General features: G+C 48.8%; 1 protein-coding gene across 1 annotated transcript in view; it reads right to left on the reverse strand.

Moving 5' to 3' along the window:
- UTP14A (UTP14A small subunit processome component) overlaps positions 1-23,530 on the reverse strand; it is a 684,761-nt gene that overhangs the window by 496,016 nt on the left and 165,215 nt on the right. The window contains exon 7 of the mRNA XM_069612971.1: positions 7,252-7,371. Within this exon, the coding sequence (XP_069469072.1) occupies positions 7,252-7,371 (120 nt within the window). The remainder of the gene's footprint in view (positions 1-7,251; positions 7,372-23,530) is intronic.

The raw sequence follows: 23,530 nt of genomic DNA on the forward strand, positions 1-23,530 counted from the left end.
AGTTTGTATTGAATTACATATAGTTTTCTTACATTTCTGAAATTCCTCATTACCGAAGGCCCACATTTTTAGCTGTCTTAGCTTAGCATTTTTAAAATGGTAATTTATGTTTCGTGTTTTGCCCAGATATGGCTTCCCTCTGCGCTTAATTCAATTGATCAAGCTCCTATACACAATCCCGACAGCCTCGGTGGTCACTAACGGAGTGACCTCTGTGGAATTCCCCCTACTATCTTGCACACGACAGGGCTGCCCACTATCACCACTACTATATGCCTTATCCCTCGAACTCATGGTTATTTAGATCTGCACTGACCAAACTTGGTCGAGCATACATCAAGGGACTGAAGAACAAAGTATTGCTGTACGCGGATGATTTACTTATCTACGTCTGCAATAGCCCAACAACCCTCCCATACATCAAATCCCTTCTACAAGACATAGGCCCTATGGAAGGTTACAAAATAAATTGGAGCAAATCTGAAGTAATGCCCCTCTGTCGAGACTTCCCATGGGAACCAGGTGGGGTGGCACCATTCACACTCCAGCTACAATCCGTAAAAATTCTAGGAACGCGTATAAGCGCTTCAATAGCGGAGCTTCGTGAACTTAACTAACCCAGATTCTCGAAAACATCCAAAACGACCTGGAGAGTTGGGACACTCTGACCCTATCCACGTCGGTAAGGATCAATGCCCTAAAGATGCACTCCTTCCCTAAACTGATTTACATAACAATGATGCTCCCAATCGGCCCAACCCCCCACATGCTGAAAGAGCTAAATAAAGCCATTAACAAATTCATGTGGCGAGGAAAGAAGGCGCGGATCCGACTCCCCATACTACAAACGGTCAAACCTAATGGGGGGGTCTAGCGGTGCCCTCACTTAAAGCATATTATCAAGCAGCTCAATTGAATTGGGTAAAACAATGGCTACCAGTTGGCGTAACGCGGAACTAGCCCTAATAGCCCCATTAGCCCCCATAGAGAGCATGGCGACACCAGCACATCACCTTCCACCCATTATCAATACACACCCGATCATAGGACCAACCCTACAACAATGGCACAAACTACGGGTGGCGCAAGGGGCACCAACTAGGAAAGCACCGGCCTGGGACAGCATTCAATCGGTCCTGACCTCTGGGCCGACACAGACAATCCACCGAAACCAATCGGGCACATGGGCCAATGTGCGGATAATGGACAAAATGGGGGAAGGGGCAACAGAAGACTTCCAAGAAGCACGTAGGATACTAGGACTGGGGGCAGGGACTGGCTAAAATACCATACCATCCAAACCACGATTATCAAAACACACCACACTTGAATCTCGCCTGCAATCTCCCACGCAATGTGAGACAGAAATGGAAAGAAATATTGATGCATTCACGCGTATCCCCACCTTTTAATGACAATACCAGACAACAAAAACAGACCACATACACTGGCAGCAACATGGTCAGAAGACCTCGGAACCCCAATAAGCACCCCAGACATGCAAAGTGTTTTTTCAGCCATCCCCACAGTCTCCCTCAATCTCAAAAATAGGGCAATTCAGTATAAGATACAACAACAATTATATGACACAACAGCCCAACTACACAAAATGGGGCTTAAACCCACAGCCTTATGCTGGAGAGGGTGCAATGACAAAGGGACAATGGAACACATACTATGGACCTGCCCCACCAGCATCCCAAACTGGCGCAAGAAACATCAAAAACTAACAGACTTTGCGGGGGCGGACATTACTTTTACTCCAAACACGATCGTCCGAAGTACAGATGGGAAAGACTGGCATGACGATGCACTGATACGCAAACTTATTCTCTTATGACCTTCACAGCACAAAAACTGCTGATCATGCACTGGAAGTCAGCAGTGCCACCCAATACCACCAAATGGTCAGAAACACTCTCCCAAGCACATAGACTTGAAAGGGCGGGCTTCAAAAGACAATCTTGGCTCAATCCAACCAGGGGGTGGCGCTACTGGGAGATGCTTGAGGCATACATCTGATGGGGGGTGGGGGGGCAGACCTAAATCGATGATAGGATTCACTGCACTTCATATGGACATTTAGGGTCAGTAATGAGAACCCTGCAGACCCACTACGATGTTCATGAAAATACGCCCAATCCACGCAAGCGGGGTGACGAAAAGATCCCAGAGACAGGAAAACGGGCCCCGGAAAGAGGGGGTGCAGACGAGTGACAGGGGCTAACTGATTCTGGTCACTGCTAGCGGCATATTATCTGTTATCTACATTAATGTCCAACTATATGAAAGCACAACGGATGGGCGGAATTGTCTCATTATGTTGATTATGCTCATGTTTATGTTTGAAAATTTGAAAGAAAATATATATTACCTAATCGCCCCCTCTATCTCCTCCCTGAACACCAGATCCTTCCATAGGGACTCATTACATCTCTACATCGAACTCCAGGGACTTAACCCCAGCCATGACAGGTCCAAAGATACCAGGTCGCGGTCCAACCAACTGATCAGGTGGATCTTTGATCCCAGCTCCACCTCCCACAGCTCTCTTGAGATACAAAGATAATAAATGCGGGTAAAGGTCCCATAGGGTGTGGAGTAAAAGGTGAAGCCCCTCTCCTGAGGGTGTAAGAAGCGCCGTGCATCCCGCAGCCCATATATATCTAAACTCTCTCAAATACCGTTGCCTCCTCCACCAGATGCCTCGTGCCCCACCGGTCCCATTGTTCACCTATCCATACCGTCATCTGCCCACATATTGAAATGTCCCCCCACCCCCCACAACTAGGTGCTGCGCCCCTTCGTTCAGAACCTTCATCAACATTGCCTTAAAGAATGGGCATACACGGTCGCAAAAGTGAACCGCACTTCTTTCAATCAGACCTGAAACCAACAGGTCCCTTCCATCCGTGCTCGTCCACACCTTCAAATCCTCCATCCACGACTGCTTATGAATCAGGTCACCTACTCCACCTTTTCTGGAGTCTCCCAATCCCCAATATATATGCCCAAGAAGACGACAGGGAACCCTCCGTTTGTCTCCGCTGAGAAAACTAGTCTCTTGCAAGAAGAGAACGTCTATCCCCATCCTCCAAATCTCTCTAGCCACAAGGGATCTTTTCGTTGGGGTGTTGAGTCCCTTCACATTCAACGTGCAAATCTGCAGGTGTTCCTCCCTCATATCTGCCGTTGCCATTTTGCCCCCATTTCACAAAGCTCACTCTCCCTCACATGCCAAGCAATTTTTACTAGAGCTATATCATTTTCCGAACACAAGTACCCTATATTAGGACCCCTAAACCCTTTTATGCCCCTCCTATCACCCACTCCCCACTCCCACCCCTCAGTAGTGCCCGGTTCCTTCCAGTTAACACCAGACTACCAGTAGGACCCGGTCAACCAGGTCATCCCCCCTTATCTCCTCTAAGATCAGAGCCCTCTGCACCCACCCCCCCGACCCTGTCAAAATTCCCCAACATCCTCCACCTATCCCCCACAACAACGCCTGGGTCAACCATTACTCCAAATCCAAAACAGAGACCCCCTCTTCGCCGCCAGGGATCCCATCAACATCCATATCCATATAACCATGGGCGATAAAACATGTGCTATTGAACTGCATAGTCCCAAACTGACAAGGAGTTCACCATCAACAGCAGTATACTAGTCAAGTAACCCCATCTGGGGGAGTGTTAAACTTCCTGAATTTCCTCGAACCGGGCATCCTGCGCCTGTTTAGCCCCTTAATACGTCACTGTCGATCTGATTCCTTCAGGCCTCCCTCCGGTGTGGGCTGCTCTCCTCCTGCTAATTCTCCTATGACCGTACATATTTCCTCCTCCGTGACCAGTTTGTAGTCATAGCCGTCCACCTCAAAGGAAAGAGAGAAGGGGAAGCCCTGTTAGGCAAGATTGTATGCAGAACCCTGTGTGGGAGACTGCACCAGCCTTGTCCTCTTGGCAATAGGAACCCAACCTTTGGTATAAGTCTGTACTACACAAGTTGGTAGAGTGACTGAGCAGCCAGGCTTATCTCAAGAGGGGTCAATGTGAGCTCTAGGGTTGCAACATAGAGTTTCACAGTGACAAGTGTCCAAATAAAACTTATACTTAAGGTTTCTTGATTAAACAATTATTAATTTAACAGTCGGTTTGAATATGCCTTATTTAGGAGCGAGCAAATATTTTCTTCAAATATACTTCAGAAATACACACAGTTTCAATAAATCAGCAGATACCCTTTTGGGATGGCACACAGACACTTCCTACACCCTCAGGTGACTTCAATAACTAGGACACTGTGGACATTAATACATCACTGTTAAATTTAGAGCAATACTGAGTTTGGTGTCAAAAAGGAAAAGGTTAGAGGAAGAAACAATGGTTAATAAGTTTCTCAAACAAGTAAGCACTTTTAAACCCCCGCCCCTTCCCCCAGCCCCCCTGCAATGCAGATTAACCCTTTCCCAGCCAATCAAGTAAAGAATGTATGACTTTTTGGAGGGACAGATCAAAACACTAAGTCAGAGGATAGAAGAGTCTATAAGGGAGCCAAAACAGCCAATGTCAATTGAGCAAAGTCTAGGGGAGCTGAAGTTCTTCTTGAAGGTAAATAAAAAGTCTTGCACAATTTTAGAGAGTTTTTGTTTGAAAAGAAATCACTGTTGGGCTACAAGCGGAGAGGCTTGTGAACGGCAGAGCTGCAAGCAACTCTACAAAAGGCAGTAAATGCAAGTCTCAACTGACAGCAAGCAACCTACACAGCAAGAGGTAAGTACCCCTTAGTTCACAGTACCTTAGGTCTGAAGAAATTGTTTCCAGGTGGCTTCTGCTCTTGTAGTTTGCCAGATCCTGTTGGTCATGGGCCTCAGTTGTGGGGACAAGAGGGAGGCAGTCTGGGCACTCCTGCACTACGGTTCGAAGGTCGGCGTCAGCAATGGGAAAAGTTCAGATCAGCAGCACTTTGCAGTTTCAGCTTCTCGCGAATAGCACCCCTGCGGTTCTCAGATACTTTGTGGGCTTTCCTTGCTTCTGGGGTCCAGCATTTTGTGGCTCAGGCTGAGTTAGTCCTGCTTCAAGGGAGCCTGGAGAATCTTCCTGGAGCTCGGGTCCGACTTAAAAAAGATGCACTTGATACTGGTCTTCCTCTCCTTGGCACTCGGTTCCTGCAGCAGCAATGGAAGTACAGCCAGCTTCGAGAGGATTTCCAGAGGAGTTCCTCTTGGGGTTGATTGTTCCCACCAACCCAAGGTGAGAAATCGTCCTTTGCAGGGCTATTCTAGTCGAGGCGAATTTGGAGCTTCAGCACTGCAGCAGGACTTCACCTGGCAAACCAATGGTCCAGGAGTTGCAGCAAGCATCTCGTCCAAGTTCTTCTTCGGATTCCTTCATCCAATGGTCCACTCTGCCTTCCAAGCTAAAGACCTCACCTTTTATGCAGGTTGCTCCCATTGATTTGCAGCCTAGATGTCCCTCACACAGCAGGGTGGCTGTCCTCAAAGGACAGCCAGCTGGCCAGTCACCTTTGGGTGCATTCCTGTAACCAAGGAGACTAAGCACATGGGGTTTAGGGCACCTCCCTCGCTTCCTGCCCTGCCAGACACGGGCTTCACAAGTGAACCCAGCCAAAGACAAAACGAACAAAGGGACCAAACCTGGTTTGGCACCACTCAGAGTAAATCACAAGAAGTACCTTTCCAACAAGAAATGGTGAAAAAAGAAGACCGGGTTATTTTGACAAAATGGGCACCCATGGGTGCTTTACTGCAGCTGCAATTGCAGCCCGCAATAGAAACACTCAATGGTAGAAAAATGTAAACCTCTGCCACCAGCCTTTAATTGTAGAGAGGGTAACAAACATGTTACATGAGAAACTAGACAAAGGGGATACTAAGTAACCCCTCCAGCAGCCTATGGTAAAATAGTGAGTGCTGGGTATAGAAAGTTACAAATGTAAGTAAACTCAATTTCAATTCACTCCTCTTGGAAACAGCAGTTTAACCAAGAGAAGGTATTTAAACCTTCGGGGAATCTTGAAAGACTACCCTGCGCCACTGCACTGAAGGTGCTGTGTGACGCACTGTAAAAATATGATGCCTATGGAGTTTGTCAGACTCCAAAACCAAAAGAAAAACAGTGTTCAAATCAATGAACAATACATGAGTGGGAAAAAGGTCTCACTTGCTACAGGATAAAACTTGAAAATCCTGAAGTCCAGCAAAATAACGGAAGGTTCCTGAGGTAGAAGGGAATTAGCACATTTCTGAGCATTCTTCCTAACAAGCCCCATCTGTATCTCACTCCCTTATTGTTAAGTCATTTCGTAAGGGGGGTGCACAGGCGCCTCTTTGCCAACATAAGTGAGGATAAGTCCTGAAAAATATTAATTTTCGCACTTCCAATCACCTTTGTGCCGCCACCCAGGCTTTTTCCAAAATCCTGCACTTGTCCAAGAAGTTATGAAAGCAGGCCAAGACCGACCTCATGCCTCTACCTGCCCCACCCACTCTGTGCACCCCATCAATCTTGGGCTCGCCACCTCATGGATGACATTCCGCAAACGATTCTCAAAATCGTCCATTTTGAGAGTGATCTTCCCTTCTCTCCAGCTCTGCCATTCGCATATCCATCTGAGTTTCCAGCTGCCGTGTCGAAACTGCTGTTTCCTTGTGTGCTTTGCCTCGCTCAGAGTGGGCTCTCATGCTCTGTCTTTTATCCATGTGGGGAAGTGTAATGGAAGCCAGGTGCGAGTGATTGTCGATATTTGCCTGACCATAGTATTGGGACATGTCAGGTACACGGAACGTGTGTTAGTCTGTTTTCCCTTATAGCGGGCTGTCCGCGAGAAGGTGTTTGCATTGTAAAAGGGGAACGGGGTGAGTTCCTAAATAACCTACCGGGTAGGATGGGGTGAAGGTGTTATAGGGAAGGGGATACCGCATCTCACCCTCCGGTATCGAACTCCCACTCCCGGAAGACCCCTCACCCAGGTGATCCTCCCGCACTCGCCCACCCCCAGGAACTGGATCCAAAAGCGATGGCCGTGTCCTGGCCACCTGGATGACAGATCCCCGGGGACTAGTGGGTAAGCCACTTTCTGGTTTCTCACAAAACAGGTACAAAATGTCTTTTTCCACTAGTAGTTTAATGCCCCGAGATCTACTTGGTTTGGTAAGATATATAGGGACAAGAGAACACAAACAATACAAATATCAAAGGATTATGGGGAGGATACTAGTTCATCGCTTACCTCATCCAAACTCATGGCTTTCAATGAGGCCTCCTCCACTGGCGTCAGCAATGGGTCAGTCAACGGCTGCCTATTTTTATGGAGGATATTAAATATTTCCTGCTCCAATGGTGTACGTGCCTAGAGATGAGGAAATGAAAGTGTGAAGAAAGAACACATTTCAATGTGCACATTACGCACGATACATGCACATTAAAGTTAGCAACCATCAAACCGAACTGCCACATTTTGGATGACCAAATCAGAATAACTCTGCTATACTGCAAATGGGGTCCAATACACTCTGGAAAAGTAAAGATGTGGGGCATGAAGTATTCTTCAAGAATATTCATGAAAAGAACAAATAGTACTATGCGGCAGGAGTTTTCGTCCTATAACAGGTCTCACAAGTCTCACAAGCAGCACTGCAGTGCCACTTTTCCTTACCGGTGGCTGGAATTCAGCATGGAAATATTCTGAAAAGGAAAAGCTGTGTTACAAATGTGAGATACCTGAGGGCATTCCCACAAGTAATCCCCAGGGATCATTTGTTCAGGTGGCATGGGAAGGGTCATCACTCTTGGATCCCAACCCTGGGGGCAGAAAAGCATGGGAGGATCACCCGGGCATGGGGTTCTTTGGGAATGCGGGAGGAACGGCCAAGGGCGAGTCATGGTATTCCCAACCATTAGGGAGATTTATCATTGTGCTTCATCCCCCCCAGCACTTTATGCTGCACTTCTGGACCTTTTTCTTTTAATCCTGAATGAGTGGAGCCTTTTTTCACTCATTCATTCATTCTTGTGGGCTCTGTCTTTTGGAACTCTACTCTTTGTAATCTACCTGTACTGTGGAGTCTGTCTGCTCCAAAGGCATCTGTGTTTTACTACTGCAGCACACAGCTCCTTATGGGCAGTGCTGCTGGGGCCCCCCCAAGGGTCCACATTTTTCAACATTACTTTTTATTGGCATTTATAAATCACAAGAGCTTTACCATATTTTGACATGCTGTTAAGGTGCAACATAACAAAATTCAACATAACCTTAACTGAGGCGAATGTAAATAGGGGAAATCTGGAAATCTCTGCACAAAGTCAAAAAATGGGTCCCAGATGTTGTGAAACTTGTTTCTGTTGTCCAGACGAACGGCAGTGATTTTCTCGGCTGCAGCGATATCCCAACACTTTACCCACCACACCGGGATCGCTGGGCCCTCCGGAAGTTTCCAAGGCTTGGCGATTGAGATTTTGGCTGCAGTTAACAAGTGCATGCAGAGATCCGCCAGATTACCAGTCATCGGGAACTGTCCTTCTCCCGTGTCTCCCAGTAGGATAATGCCTGGGTCCCACGGGATCGATAGGCCTGTGATATGTGGGATCTGTACAGGACCTCCCTCCAGAACCTTTCTGTTTTGGGGGCATGACCAGAGGAGGTGAAACAGTGTTCCTGCATCTGCGCAGCCTCTCCAGCAGTGGGGCGATATAGCGGGGTTGCATTTGTGTAGAATTTCCAGTGTCATGTGCCACCTGTAGCAGACCTTAATGGCTCCCTCTTTATTCGTCACACATTTGAAGGTCTTGTGGGTTCTCGTCCAGATGCGGTCCCAGTTGGTCATAACTAGTTCTCTGCCAAGATCTCTCTCCCACCGTTTCATATAGGGTTCCTTGGATTCGGGGTCTGTCCTGTCCAGTAGCCCGTATAGGGTCGAAATCTGGGAGTTATCTGTGCCTGTGCATCCTCATCGTGTCGTGGGACAGCCAGTGTCGGAGTTGGGCATAGCGGAACCTCTCGCCTTCTGGCACCTGGAATTTCCTTTTGCAGTCCTCGAAAGTAAGCAGGGTGTCCCCCCTCGTAGAAGTCGGCCACGTGCTTCAAGCCTCCCGCCTTCCATTTGGGGAGAAGGCATTTTACCCCTGACCTGGGGTTAAGTCCGGGTTCTCCCAAACCGGAGAGAGTGGGCCTACTGTGCTTCTGCACTTCCACCTCCTGGCTGCCTGATTCCAGCTGTTTACTGTGTTCCTAGTGGATGATAGGTGTCCGGCGTTTGGGGGGTACTTAGGCCATGTGATATGTGGGAGGGATTCTAATGGGTATTGGCTCCAGTCCTCCTCCAGCTTCAGCCAACGGGGTCTGTCAGTGCCCTGTTGCCACATAAATGCTGGCGAGAGCTGGGCAGCTAGGCAGTACCTCTTGACCTCGGGGACTCCCATGCCTCCCGACCCGGGGCTCCTGAGCAGGACCTCCCTAGTCACCAGGGGCTTCTTGCCCCCCCCAAACGAATTTTAGCATGTTTGCTTGAAGTTTCTGCTTGACTTTTTTGGGGATTGCTAATGGGAGGGCCTGACAGTGGTAGAGCAGTCTGGGGATCAAGTTCATTTTGAGTGTTGTGATCCTCCCTAGCCAGGATATCTCTTGATCTTGCCAGCGGGACATGTCCGACTGCAGGTCTTTCAGCAGGGGCGGGAAGTTTAGCTTGTAAGTGCGTTCTGCTAGCTTGGGTAGGCGGATGCCTAGGTAGTTTAGGTGGGGTCTGGCCCATGGGATCGGGAGACTAGCTGATAGTGAGTCCAGCATTTCTTTCGGAATGTTGATACCCAGTGCTACGGACTTCTTGAGGTTGATCGAGAACCCAGATGCCACTTTGAAGCTGTTCAGCTCTTCCCATAGCGCTGTCAGGGATGTGTCTGGATGAGATAGTGTCAGCAGCACGTCATCGGCATACATGGCTGCTTTGTAGGTGTCGTTCTTAAACTCGAGTCCCTGTATTTCGGGGCTCTGTCGGATCCTGGCGGTAAACGGCTCCATTGACAGGGCAAAGATGAGAGGTGACAGGGGGTAGCCTTGACTGGTGCCTCTGGTGATCTCGATTCTGGGGGACATGGCTCTGTTGGTTCTCAGGTTTGTGGTGGGGTGTTGATAATTTGCTATTGTCCCTTTCTGAAATTTCCGACCAATCCAGTAGTGTCGCTGTGTCTCTCCTATGTAGCTCCAGTCCAGCATGTCGAACGCCTTATGTGCGTCGAGCGATAACACTGCTAGTTCCCCTGCAGTTCTGTTGGCCGTCTCGATGATATTTAAGGTGCGCCTGATGTTGTCCAGGATGTTGCGGCCGGGGATGAAGCCCGTTTGGTCTGGGTGGATGAGGTCCGGGAGGAGTCTGGCGAGCCTGCGTGCTAATAGCTTCGAAAAGATTTTGGAGTCCACGTTCCTCAAGGTGATGGAGCAGTATGATGTGCAGAGTTCTGGGTTTGCTCCGGGTTTTGGGATCGTGATTGATTCCTCCATTGAGGGGGTAGTGGAGGCCGTTTCCAGGAAGGAGTTGAAATCTGAGGCTAGATGGGGGCCAGGATATGGTTATATTTCTTGTAAAATGGTGGGGGCAGTCAGTCAGGGCCTGGGGCAGTGTTCTTCATTGAGCGGATCACTTCCGACACCTCCTCCGGGGATATGGGGTCTTCCAGGGTGTCAATCTGCGGATGGTGGGGCAGTCTTGGGACCGTTTGCAGGTAGGTGGTGTGTGCTACCGCCTCTATGGGCTTCCCTGATATCATGTTCTTGTGGTGCTCGGTCAAGATGGTTAGCTTTTCAGGATCCGAGCAGCGGGGAATCCCATCTCGATCCCGTAGGACTGTGATGTTGGTACTGGTGTGTACTTTGAGCTTGTGCACGAGCAGGCGGTTGGCTTTGTTGCTGTTTAGATAGTAATACTGCTTCGTGTATGTTAAAGCTTGGGCTGTTCGGTCTGCCAGGTGCATTTCCAGGATTACTTTAGCTTTGCGTAGCTCATTCCATGACCTTGTCGATTGGCGCTTTTTGTGGTTTGCTTCTTTCTGTGCCACCTCAGTTTCCAGTTCTTCTAGTCACAGCTGGTGTCTGCACCTGTGTGCCGCTGAGCAGTTCATGGCCACCCCTCGAATCACCGGCTTCATGGCATCCCATACCGTAGCCTCCGTGGGTCCTTTGCCTAAGTTCTCTGGGAAATAGTTGATTAGAGCTTCCGATAGTTTCTGGCTGTCTGCTATGTCCACGAGGAGATAGTCCTGCAGCTTCCAGGTCCTTTGCCGCGGTGTTGGTAGACCCTTTGTCCGGAGCTGCGCAATAACTGGGGCATGACGGAGATTACCCTTAGTCCTATGCGGATGTCCGCGATGCAGGGGAACAGCTCACTTGATATTGAGTAGGAGGTCTATTCTGGAGAGGCCCCTGTGGGAATGCGAGAAGAAGGTGTAGTCACAAGCTTTATCATTCGCCAGCATCCAGGTGTCCACCGTTGCCGTCTCGGTCAGAAATTCCACGAGCCCCAGTGCCTTCGAGAAGTCTGTTCCTGTGGGCGGTAGGGTTTTGTCCGTAGTTGGGTCCGGGGTGAGGTTGAAGTTGCCTCCAATTAGCAGTTTGCCTTCTGTGAAGGACGTCATCACTGGGAGAGTCCTGCGCAGGAAGCGCTCCTGGGCCTCATTTGGGCAATAAATCACTATGATAGTTATTGGGAGTTCAACTAGGAGGCCCCAGATTAGCAAAAACCTTCCCTCGGGGTCCCGCTTGACTGTGACCCTGGACAGAATAGCTGATTGGCTGAGCAAGATCGCAACCCCTCCTCTCTTCTGTCCAGAGGATGCAAAATATCTTTTAGGGAATCTTTGGTATTTGTTCTGTGGCTCATCCGCAGCCAGGAGGTGGGTTTCTTGTAGGCAGACTATATCAGCTTCCAGTTGGGCTAGGCAGTGTTCTACAGACTTCCGTTTCCTGGTGGAATTTAATCCCTGGACATTCCAGGTGATCATAGTCAGATTTTTTATGGGTGAACCCATTTTGGGGTGATCTGGATGCAGATGGTGGGTGCTCTTATGCTCCATGTTCCACCGGCCCGTGTGGGCAGCCGTCGGTTGGGTTGGGTCCTGTCTTGGTGATTTGTGCCCCTTTCAGTGTCCACCCCTGTTTCCCCCCTAACAGAACAAAACGTGGTCGTTTGGGCCAGCCTTCGACCAACGGGGAATCCGGCTGGGCCAACGCATCCTGCTGAAGATGAGGCACTTGGGCCTCTGCTGTATGGCGATGAAATCTGAGTGTAAGATTAGAGTGTTGTCTTGCTTCGGGAGTGCGATATGTGGCCAGCGGTCGTGGCTGGCGTCTGGAGCTTGGTGGTGCTTGTTGGATCTGAGGGTTCGGAGCACCGGTATCGCCCCGTTTTGGCCATCTTTACTTGGGCGTTTGCTCCTGAGTGGGGGGCCCCTTATTCTCCGGCACCGCCTCTCAACTCGTGACCATGAATGGTTGGGGTCCTGTGGTTCTTCCTGTTCTGAGGGAGCGTCTTCGCTGTTGGTTCCTGCTCCTGCATCTGGGTTCAGCAGTCTCTGCTTTGTGCACTTTGCGTATCTGGCGGATGCTCCCGTTCCAGGTGAAGATTAGGGCTGTGGGGAAGCCCCAGTGGTACGGTGTGCCTTACTCCCTCAGCCATTCTGCGACTGGTTTCAGCGTTTCCTTTTCAGAAGTGTGATTGAGGCAAGATCTTGGTATAGAGAGATGGAGGCATCTCTGAACAGTATACGCTGAGATTTTCTTGCCTCCAATCTGATTTCTGCCTTGACTTTGTAATAGTTTAGTCTAGCGAGGACATCTGGTGGGGCCGAGGAGTTGGATCTAACTCTGGTTCTATGGACCCTGTCGAGCACCAGGGGGGAGTCATCTGGTAGATTCAGGATAAAGCGAAAGAGGTCGCTCACGTAATGCTCCAGGTCTGCCTCTGGGATGGATGTGGGGATTCCTCTCAGGCGTATATTATTGCGGCGGGAGCAGTTCTCTGAGTCCTCTTGTTTGAGTTCAAGGGCTTCACACCTGGCTTCTAACACAGCTAGCCTGTCCACTCCCTTCTCGATCTCGTAGCTGTACTTGCATATGGTTGTTTCCACATCGTTGTCCTTGTCTCCAGTTCCCCCACTCTCGCCTCCAGGACCGTGATGGCGCTCTTCACCTCTTCAGTGCCCCTCTGGAATTCCTTGGTTAATGCTGCCATAAGGTCCTGGAGGTCCGATTTCGTGACCGTCCTGGTTGGGGCTTCCCGGAGTGATTCCGCTTGCATGCTCTCGGAAATTATTTCTCCTGGCTCCAGGCGGTCACCTCTTCTGGATCTATCTGGTGCAGGGGTGGATAGCAGGGTTGCAATGTCCGCTTGTTTGGTTGACATTTTAGCGATCCGGACTGGAGTGCAGCGAGCTGGGGCTACAGGGGAGAAAGTTAGGTGGGTGTTCACTCTCAGTCCCCAGTGCAGGGTGGTTTGGAGGGGGTGGGGGGGTGGGAGTTGTGTCCGGGTGTGCCTGGCTGCCTTTGGTAGGGCGACCCTCGGTTGGGAGACCCACAGGTGTTAAAAGGCTACTTTCCCCTGGGGACTCCCTGGATATCGCTCCTCCCTGTGATGCTAGTGCAGATGTCCTGGACCGGGGACCGGCAGCAAGCGGCGTGCCTCCCGAGGTCTGGGTCACTCCGGTGTGCAGGGGGCTCTGTGACTCCCCCGCGAGTCTGCGCGTTGCTGGCACCGGGCCCAGTCAGGGAGAGTTCGGCTAGATCTCCCCCGCTGGAGCCGAACAGGTGTGGATGTGCAGGTCCAGCCCAGTGGGCCAGTCTCTCAGGGGGGTGGCCGGGTTATCCTTCTTCCGGCTGCTGTCATTTGTGCTGTTGCCTGGTATGCTTAAGTATGGCCACTGGTGGGTGGTTTACCCCTGTCTGAGTGCCATTGAAGTGGGGTCTCCTTCGGGGGGCTTGCAGGATGGGTGGCGTTGTGTCCCGGTTCCTTGGGCCGAAATGCAATGTGCAGCGTGGGTCCGGGCTTACTGGTAGGTGGCCGCTTCAGGAGGCCCTCTTTCCCCTCACGGAATGCTGTTAGTGTTCAGTGCCTCAGGTGTGGGGGTGCCGTGTGGGTGCACAGGCCGCTTGTGCTGTTGAGCAGTCCCACTGCTCGGCTCTATTCCAGCGGTCCGGGGAGGGGGGGCAATTCCCCAGTTAACAGGTTTACTGCACTGGCAGGGCTAGGGTGCCGCTGGTGGCTGGGCGCTCCAGGGCTTCACCTCACCCGTCGTGCTGTTTGAGGCCTCCAGTCCCCCAGGTCCTTGCGCTCCCAGTGTCCGTGACCTGCGGATAAGAGTTCTGGGTGCGGATGCGTGGGATGGATCGCTTCACAGGGCCGAAGTGCGCTGTGCGGTGAACGCCTGAGACCGCTGCGGCACCCTCCGCGTTGGGGGCTACCAGTTCCCCAGGCTTCCACTACCCCTATGGCTCTCAAAAGCCCAGGGTTTGCTATCCCACTGCAGGGGTGTTGTGTCGCTGCAGGTCTCTCCCGCCTCTCACCTCCTCAGCACAGTATGCTACACGGGCTGCTGTCGGCTCCCTGGGAAAGCTGTGGACCGAGTTGGTTGCTGCGTGCCACTCCGATCCCTTCGTGAAGGTGGTAGCCCCTCTGTGCTCCGGTGTGGTACTGTTGATTTCGGCCAGCCACCCTGGGGTTCTTCTGGTGTGTCTGCACCCAGTCCGCTTGATGGCTCCACGGCGGTGTGCCGCGTCGGGTCCGGCTCAGCCACCCGCTGAGGGACGACAGGGCCAGTTCGCTGGTCCAGCTAGGGCACCTCGTTCCGAGTTGCCAGTGCTCGCCTCCTGCCAAGTGCTATGATGGAGGTACCGCTCAGGGGCCGCTTTCGCCTCAATGCGTCCTGTTGCTATCAGACGAGCCTTGTGGTGACGGCCGCCATTTTGGAAGCGGGCCAACGCTTCTCCCGGCTCCACTTCAAGCTCAATAAACCCCGGGTTCCAGGCATCGTGGGGTGCTGAGGGTTAGACTCCTCTCTAACTCATCACTTTAGGCATCAGGTGCGCCGTCGGGATAAATCAGGGACACCCATTCACCGGAGCATTACAGTTGGATGCGTGGTTTAAGCCGGGAGCTGTTACGGAGCCGATTTCACCATCATGGCTCCAAGCCACGGCCCGCCGACGGTCCATCTTTAAGATTCTTTTTCTACATCCTTAAGTAACTACAGTTCTTAAGGATAGAGACATACTTGGTGTCTCTCCCTAAACTCTATAGTCAGAGATTGGCACACACCACCTTCAGTGGAGTGCCAAAGGGATACTTCATATCCCCCTTCTCCCTGCTCCTTTGTCTTTTTACTCACGTAGACAAGCACCTAATTATGGCTGGTGGCAGTGGACGTGTTCTACCAACTATTGTGTATTTTTCTATCAGAGGCTATGTTCATACCCTCGGTAGTGCACAATAGGGGCACCCAAGTCCCAACTTGCGAGCCTCCCTTCTTTTCTCACCATTACTAGCGTGGTTGTTCTTTGTTAGCCCTTCTTCTACCATTCGGGGGGTGGGGGGATGGGGTGTGTGTGTGTGTTTTTTTTTTTTGCCTTTGGCGGTAACCAGTAGGTATACCCGCATAGGCTCCAGAGTGTATGGACAGGCAGGAAGTTTGGGGGTGGGGTGGAGTCATCCACCCCCCCTGTCCTTTGTCTGCCAGAGTGCCTGAATAGGACCAGCTCCCACAGGGGGTCTGGCTGTCCTGATGGGGCAGCCAAACGTCCCTTTCTGTAAAATGCTGAGAGAGACTGCAGAGGAGTGTGTGCTGGAACTGTATAAAAAGGTGAAGCTTCTGGAGTGTAAAGCAAGTCAACCACAGGAAACAGAAGTAACCAAAGAAGACGACCAGAAACGCCTGCAGACCCTTTGCAACACCGTGAAGCGACCACTGCTGTCCTGACCCTGTTATTTTAGCGACTGAGGCATTCCGAAGAGGAGGACTCCTTCCCTTTGGCTGGTGGGAACAACCAGTCCCAAGAAGAACTTTGAAACAAGCCATCTCCCAAGGTCCTATAAGCATCCAAAGCTGCAGAACCCCAATACCAGGAGATCTGCTGCCCATTTGGAGTGCATCGTCGTGGAAAGGCTGAAGCCATCCAAATCTGTGCTGAGCCTATAAGGACACTCCACAGATCTGATCCAACTCACACAGACCCCCTCACCAGAGTGTGCGACAGCAGGAAGTGAAGAAGATGGACCGGGCAATCTGTGTCCTTTCTTGGTGCTGCTGAAAAGGCACCAAAACCACAGAGTGAACCAAGAAGTTGCTGAAAGTCTTGCCACAGGTCATCCCTCGAGACTACTGCTGAGACACCTTCATTGTCCTGCCTTTCGTCACCAGACCAAGGAATCCAGAGGTCGGTCCTAGAGCTGCAACATCGCAGAGCATCCAGCGCAAACATTTTCTTCAAACCTAAGGTACTGTGGGGAAAAGGGTATTGCTTACCTGATTCCAAGAAGTCGCACCAGGGTGTTGGGAGTGCACCTACAGTTGTCCAGGTTCACCCCTCTTGCCTCTGGCTCAAGCTGCTGCTTGCGACCCATCAAGTCTTTTTACAGGTCTCCCTTGTTAGTTGATAACTTGCTGCTTCTCGAACACTAGAGACTGCTTGCCAAGACTTTGAGCCGTCTCCGACCTACCTGTAGCTAGGGTTGCGCTTTTTGACTTAAAACTTGCTGTGCAAAGAACCCCGCTCTAGAACCGTGAACCATGCTAATGTTCTACTAACTAACCATTTTCGTCCCTTATAGCAACTTTACTATGTGTAAATGTCTAAAGTATTTCAAGTGATTCTGGTGTATATTTGATATATACTTTTATATAAATTATAAGTGTAAGAGTTTCTTTGGTTTGATGTCTAACTAAGGTTCAGTATACTTACCTACAGCTCAGATCTTCCTCCAAGATAAGCCTGACTGCTCTGCCCCTCTACCAAGGTCCCGAGTTGGTACAGACTGATACTAAGAGTTGGAGATCTAAAAACCACTGGGATAGTTTACTAAAGTCTTACTACCAGTAGGATTTTAGCAAAACTCCCCAAACACTGATTTAGTCAGTGTCCTAGAAATAATGTTTGTGGGGGTGCTTGGGACGGGAGGATAGCTCTGTGGCAACGCGCGGGTGTTGGAAGCAAGACCATGCTGAGCAAAACACAGGTTCGAAACCCAGACCCGCGCTTCAAAATAAATAAATAAATAAAATAAAGAATCGAGCGCGTTATAAATAACCTTCTCTTCCACAATGTAACTAGCGCCTAGATACCTATGGGTTATGTGCGCTGCAAATAAATGCAAAAATATAAAATAAATAAAAATGACGTTACCATAGATTTCTTCGAATAACATTTCACTTAATGAGATTTCCCTGAATTTATTTCACTGAAAATGGTAGGGGAAATGGTGTATGTGTAATGCATAATAGGTGGGGTGTAGGGTAAGGGCATAAGTTAAGGTATGGAGGGGTCAGGGGGTATCCCCCCGCATTATAAAAAAGATAGAAAAAGTAAAAAGATTTTGTTTTTCAGTGAAATGGATTCGGTGAAATCTCCATTAGGTGAAATATTTTTGCAGAAATCACATACATCTCTTCATGACTCAGATTGCATGGATGGGTAACACCCAACCATGTGTTACTGTATCCATGGGTGAGGTTATGGGTAGGTGCATCCCTATGCAAGCCCTCCAAGAAAAAAGGTATCTGGTTGCATATACAGTTGTGTCCAGTTTAAGGCAGCATAAACTGCAATTGCTCTTCTTGGTATATTGCCATAAACTGGAGTCTACAACATCATGTTTTAATAGTAGTTTGTACTTGTCACTCACTAACCAAAAACTCAGAGGATATGATATATGTGGCATTGCTAATTATATTTCAGTTTATGCTGCCTTAATAAACTTAACACCTAACTGTATATGCAACCAGATACCTTTTTTCTTGGAGAGCTTGTATAGCCTTTTGGCATTGCATATTGGTTGTACCCACCCTTAACCTCATGCTTTTTAAACTAAGGTACGACCAGACAACCAAGGTTTGCAGAGCTTAGGGTTCTTGTGGGAAAATAAGGGATGATCTTCTGGAGAAACACGCCTCCCTGCTTATGCAGGGGTAAACGAGGGAAGCATGAGGCCTTACATTTAATTTTGTTGTCAGCAGGGAGTCAGTGAAGCTGGATCAGCATTGAGGAAACGTGGGCATATTTTGGCAGACCAGCAATGAGATGAGCTGCAGAGTTTTGGAGAATTATTTAGGCTGAGCCAGGAGAGCATTGTTACAGTAATCAAGAAAAGCGACAACCAGACCCCGCAAGGAATGTGATAAAAAGTTTAACACTTATTAATTTTTTTTTTAAGTTTCTCAATTTCATTAAACCTGCCTTATATGTGGCACTGACCTGCAAATCAGGAGACAAGGATGCTACAATTGTGACTCAGGTTTTTAACTGAGTCAACTGGTGTAGGGAAAGTCCCACAATTGGAAGGCCAAAGGTCTTCCAATTTTGGAACTGGAGTGGAAATCACATGGAATGACAACCAAGAACAGTTCTTTAGGGTTGTTCAGAGCTGTCGGGATAAGATTGGTGAAGGAAGTGGATTTTGCCTCTTTAATGGCTAAATTATATTTGAGACGGCAGGCTTTTAAGGTGGCTTTGTTCGCTGGATGGTAGGCAGAGCATCATGTGCATTTGGCTGTGTCCTGAGCGAGGGGGTGTACCAAGGAGCGGAACGCTTATGAGGTTTTGTATGTAATTTAATGGCACAACCATTATCTGCAACGTTAGAAAAGCACCCAGGAGTGTTGCAAGAGGATTAGCGGTGGTAGGTGTGGTACTTGCCGAGAAGTGGCAGTTCAGATATTCGCAAATGCGGAAGGGCAGAGTAGACAGGTCAACTTGTCTCCAGCTACGGAGAGAACAGATTGCCAAACTAGGTGATTTAAAAGATGTTAATGTTAAAGGATATTTGTACTGCGCACTATCACCACCGGAGTGGTCCCCTGGCGTTCTGGCGGCTCTGAAAGAAGAAGGGAGGGTTGGGGGGAGTTAGTGGGATGAGCTGGAGAAGTGCAAGAGGGCAGTGATGTGCTGTTGGCGGCCTCGTCCCGGAAATCCGTTGGCTGGGCTTGGGGTGTTTTACTGTTGACAGACGTCATGTTCTGTTGTGGTGGTTCATGTGTGCTTTGTTTTGTTGTTGCAGCGTAGTGAAGTTTGTGCAGATTTTTGTGTTGTAGGTTTGTGGTTGTGTTTGGTTAGAGTTTGAGAGGTGTATGCAGAGGGTGAAGTTGTTAGTGGGTTGGTTAATTGGTATTGCTGTCTAGAAGTGGGGTGCTACATTACCCCCTTTCTAATTCAGTGGGGTGTGTGAGTGTCACCCTGTCTGCATCCAGAACAGGGTTGTGCGAGGCTCACAGTCCCTTTACCATATGGCATCCATTCATATGGATAACCTAGCCCAAGTTGTGTACCGGCCGTCTACGTGGCCCCTGTTTGTGTGTGGGGCGGGCAAGCGTTTGTGCGTCACTTGCAGTCTAGCCCAGACAGCATTCCCAATTTAGTAGGAGGGTGGCATCGGTAAGCCCGGGTTTGCTCCTTCAATGAGTTCGGTCTCCTCGGCTTCACCCTCTTATTCGGTTGCTCATTCATGTTAATGCTACTACCCACTTTGGAATGTGGCAATGCTACCGCTTGCAATGATCTCCCTGTGCGGCGTCTGCCTTCATTCACAACTCTCTTCGTCCATGGCCCTGCAAATATCCACAGCTTAGTTGGTGTGGCAGGCGCTAACGCTCACCGAACTTTGTAAAGGTATGAACTATAGTAGCATTTATCGCGTGAGTGATGGTTGTTGCCTGGGAGTTGGCTAGGGATGTTGGGTTCTGTCCTAATGGCTATTTGTGTCCTATTAGACTAAGTGTTGTCTAACTTGTTGTAGTAAGAGTGTCTTTATTCGGTTTTGGATGTTGTCATTGTTGTCTTAGATTGTCAACCTTTTCATTGTTTTTCTCGTTTGGTTTCTCAGTTTGAGTCTGTTATGTTGAAGAGCCAGGTTTTTAGTAGTTTTCTGAATTGTAGGTGGTCTTTGGTGTTTCTTATTTATTTCGGGATGTTGTTCCAGGTTTTTGCAGCTGTGGGAGAAAGAGGAGCCCCCAAGTATTTTCTTAAGATATGTTTTTTTTTTCCAGATGGATTTCCTTGCTTGATCTGAGAAGTCTCGTCGGCTTGTAGATTGTTTCTTTTGCAGCTCCTTGTCCGCTGATTGCCCTGTGTGTTTTGCACATTGTTTTTGAAGGTGATGCGATGTTTGACTGGGAGCCAGTGCAGTGTTTTTAGGGCTGGAGTGATGTGGTCTCTTCTGGATAGTTTGAGGAGAAGTCTGGCTGCTGTGTTTTGGATCTGTTGTGGTTTCTTCAGGAGGTATTCTGGTGTCCCGAGATAGAGGCTGTTTGCATAGTCGATTCTTGACATGATTAGGGTGACGATTGTGAGTGTTTTGTGGCTGAAGGCGAGGAAAGGTAAGATTCTTCTCGCTGTGTGAAGGAGGAAGAAGCATTTCTTGATTATTGTATTTATTTGTGGTTCTAAGGTTAGGGTGTTGTGCATCAGGACTCCCAGATTTTTTACTACCTTAGAAGGAGTTGGTGCGGTTCCCCATTTCCGTTGGCCATGCAATATAGGTGTTCTCTGGATTTTGGGATGTAATCATGATTTCCTGGGTTGATTTTTAAGCTGTTGGCATTAATCCAATTGAAAACGTCTTTTAGACACTCGATTAGTGTTGAGTGATCGGCTTGATTGTCTTCGATTTTGTAGATGATTTGAGTGTCATCTGTGTAGTTGTAGCATGTAATGTTGTATTTTTTGAAGATTCTGATTAGTGTAGTTTGTTAGATGTTGAAGTACAGTGGTGATAATGAGGACCCTCGTGGTACCCCCACAGTCGTTGACTCGTGGTGTGGATTTGAAGGGCTTTAACCAAACTGTTTCTGTTCTGTCTGCTAGGAAAGATTTAGTCCAGAGTAGTGCCATGTCTGTAATGCCTAGGTCTTCTAATCTTTTGGTTAGGGTGTCATGACTAACTGTGTCAAAGACTGCTGAGAGGTCGAGGAGAATCAGGGCTGAGGTTGTGTTGGAGTCCACGTTTGTTTTTAGGTCGTCCCAGATGGATAGTAGAGCTGATTCTGTTCCTCTTGCGGCTCTGAAGCCGACTTGTGCTTGGTCCAACAGGTGGTGTTCTTCTAAGTGTTCTTGGGTTCATTTGTATACGCAGGCTTACAGGAGTTTTGCTGGGTAGGGAATGTTTGAGATCGGCCTGTAGTTGGAGAGGTCTTCCACGTCTCCACTTGTGTTTTTTTAAGAGTGGTTTAATATATGATGTTGTGAAGGATCTTGGTACGGTTCCTGTTGCTAGTGAGAGATTTTAGGAGGTATCTGTAATATTCTGATGGTGTTCCTTGTGCGAGGATTGATTTGTAGATATCAGGCGGGCATGGATCCCTGGGTGAACCTGATTTCTTGCTGTGTTTCATATTTCGGGATAGTTTTGGAGTTTATTCTTTGGTTCTGTGTTAGATTCGGTTGGTTGAATGTTATGGTTGGTTGGTCTGTTTTGTGTGATTTGTCGGATGTCGTTGATTTTGTTCTTGAGGTCGTCTGCCAGGTCGTTGCAAAGTTTCTCTGAGGGGGTTGGGTTGTTGCAGCCTGGTGGGTTTCTCATTTCTTTAATGATGTTGAACATTTCTTTTTGTGAATTTGTCACGTTGGTGATTCTGTCATCATAATGCCTTCTCTTTGCCTTTTGTATTTCCTTCTTGTATGCTCCGATTTGTTTCTGGAATTTTTTTTTTCTGGGTTGTATTCTTTCCCCCATTCCAGCTCCATTTTCTTGGTGTCCTTTTTCATGGTGCTTAGTAGTGGTGTGAACCATTTTGCCATTGCTCTTTTTTTGATGGGGTGAATGTTTTTTCTGGGGCGATCTTTTCGATTGTATTAGCTATCCATTTGTGTAGCAGCTCAGCTTTCCCGTCTAGGTCAGCCAGCTCTAGTTCTGTAATTGAGGGTTTGGTCGTCTCCAGTTGTTTGAACAGGTTGCTTGTTTTAACAGTTTTCCAGTTTCTTTTCTTGGTGATTGTGAGTTTGGGGGCCTGGATGCAGAGTGGAGTTGGTAGTCTGATGATGAAAGGGATGATGAGATGGTCGTTCCACAATATTTGTATCGGTAGAGCCGTGGTGATGAGTTTTTCCTGGGTGAACATTGCGTCAAGAGTGTGTCCTGCCGAGTGTGTTGCTTCTTTGATCGGCTGTCGTAGTTTCATGGTTGACAGTTGTCCGGTCAGTGAGGTTTCGGAGTTGGTGTGACTTGCTTCAAACCAGATGTTGAAATCCCCCAGTATAATTAGATGTTCATGCTTGATGGCTATGTTGGTGATGGCTTCTATGAAGTTATCAACGAAGGTTACATCCTATGACGGTGGTCTGTACACTAGGATGAATGTGACGTTGGTTTTTGGGTTCGCTGCTAGGTGTATGACCATGGTTTCGCAGTTGATGATGTTGAGAGGGTCGTCCGCTTTTATTTTTAGGTTTTCTTTGAATGCTATCGCAAGGCTTCCTTTTTTGTGTTTCCTGATCATTTGATGGCAAACCAAATAAGGTAAAAGGAACTGGAAAGTGGCCGGACCACAGTAAAGGAAGAGCAGAGTAGACCTTGACATTCTGCAGCAGCGGAAATTAGATCTAAAACTGGGGCCATTAAAATGCATTGGGCACATGACATACTGGATCAGATGGAGATCTTCTAACAATGAGGAATTGTTGGATCCAAGTGTTCTAGTGGCCCCGTTGATGGTAATGGCATTGTTGAGGTAGGTGGGTGCAGTCTTAGTGAGGCATTTGTGGGTGATACCGCGTGTTTTAAAGAGGATTCTTGCTTTTATGGGTAACCACTGTGCTTCCCTCCTGGTCTTGGATAAGTGGTCAGACTTTTTTATTCCAAGTGCTGCTCCCAGCGCTTTATTTTTACAGTAGTTGGATGAGCGCACCTCCCGAGCAAAAATGTAGCTTATCTGCACATGGGGGTGGGTCCATAATGGTGGTTGCTGAGAATGGGTGTCGCTATGATAGTGTTTGCAATATTTGGTGGGCCCGCTACAGGCTGTGGGTAGCGCGGTAAGGCTGTGCTGTTGGCTGCGTTACTGCATGCGCAGCTATACGATGTGGCTAGCAGTGGTAGCCGATACTTTGTGGTGATTGATCCTGCTCAAGGGGTAGCAGGAGTAAGGGCTAATGGAGCGGCCAGATCTTGTAATACGATAAAGTATGGGTAAGTACAAAGGATCTTCCTGGAGCTCGAGTCCGGCTTAAAGGCGATGCACTCGTCCTGGTGTTCCTGTCACAAATGGGCACCCATTGGTGCAATACTGCAGCAGAGGATTCAGCCTGCGGTAAAAACACACAATGG

The sequence above is a fragment of the Ambystoma mexicanum genome, chromosome 5p (assembly GCF_040938575.1).
Source record: "Ambystoma mexicanum isolate Mex_15411 chromosome 5p, UKY_AmexF1_1, whole genome shotgun sequence".
Classification (NCBI taxonomy): Eukaryota; Metazoa; Chordata; class Amphibia; order Caudata; family Ambystomatidae; genus Ambystoma; species Ambystoma mexicanum.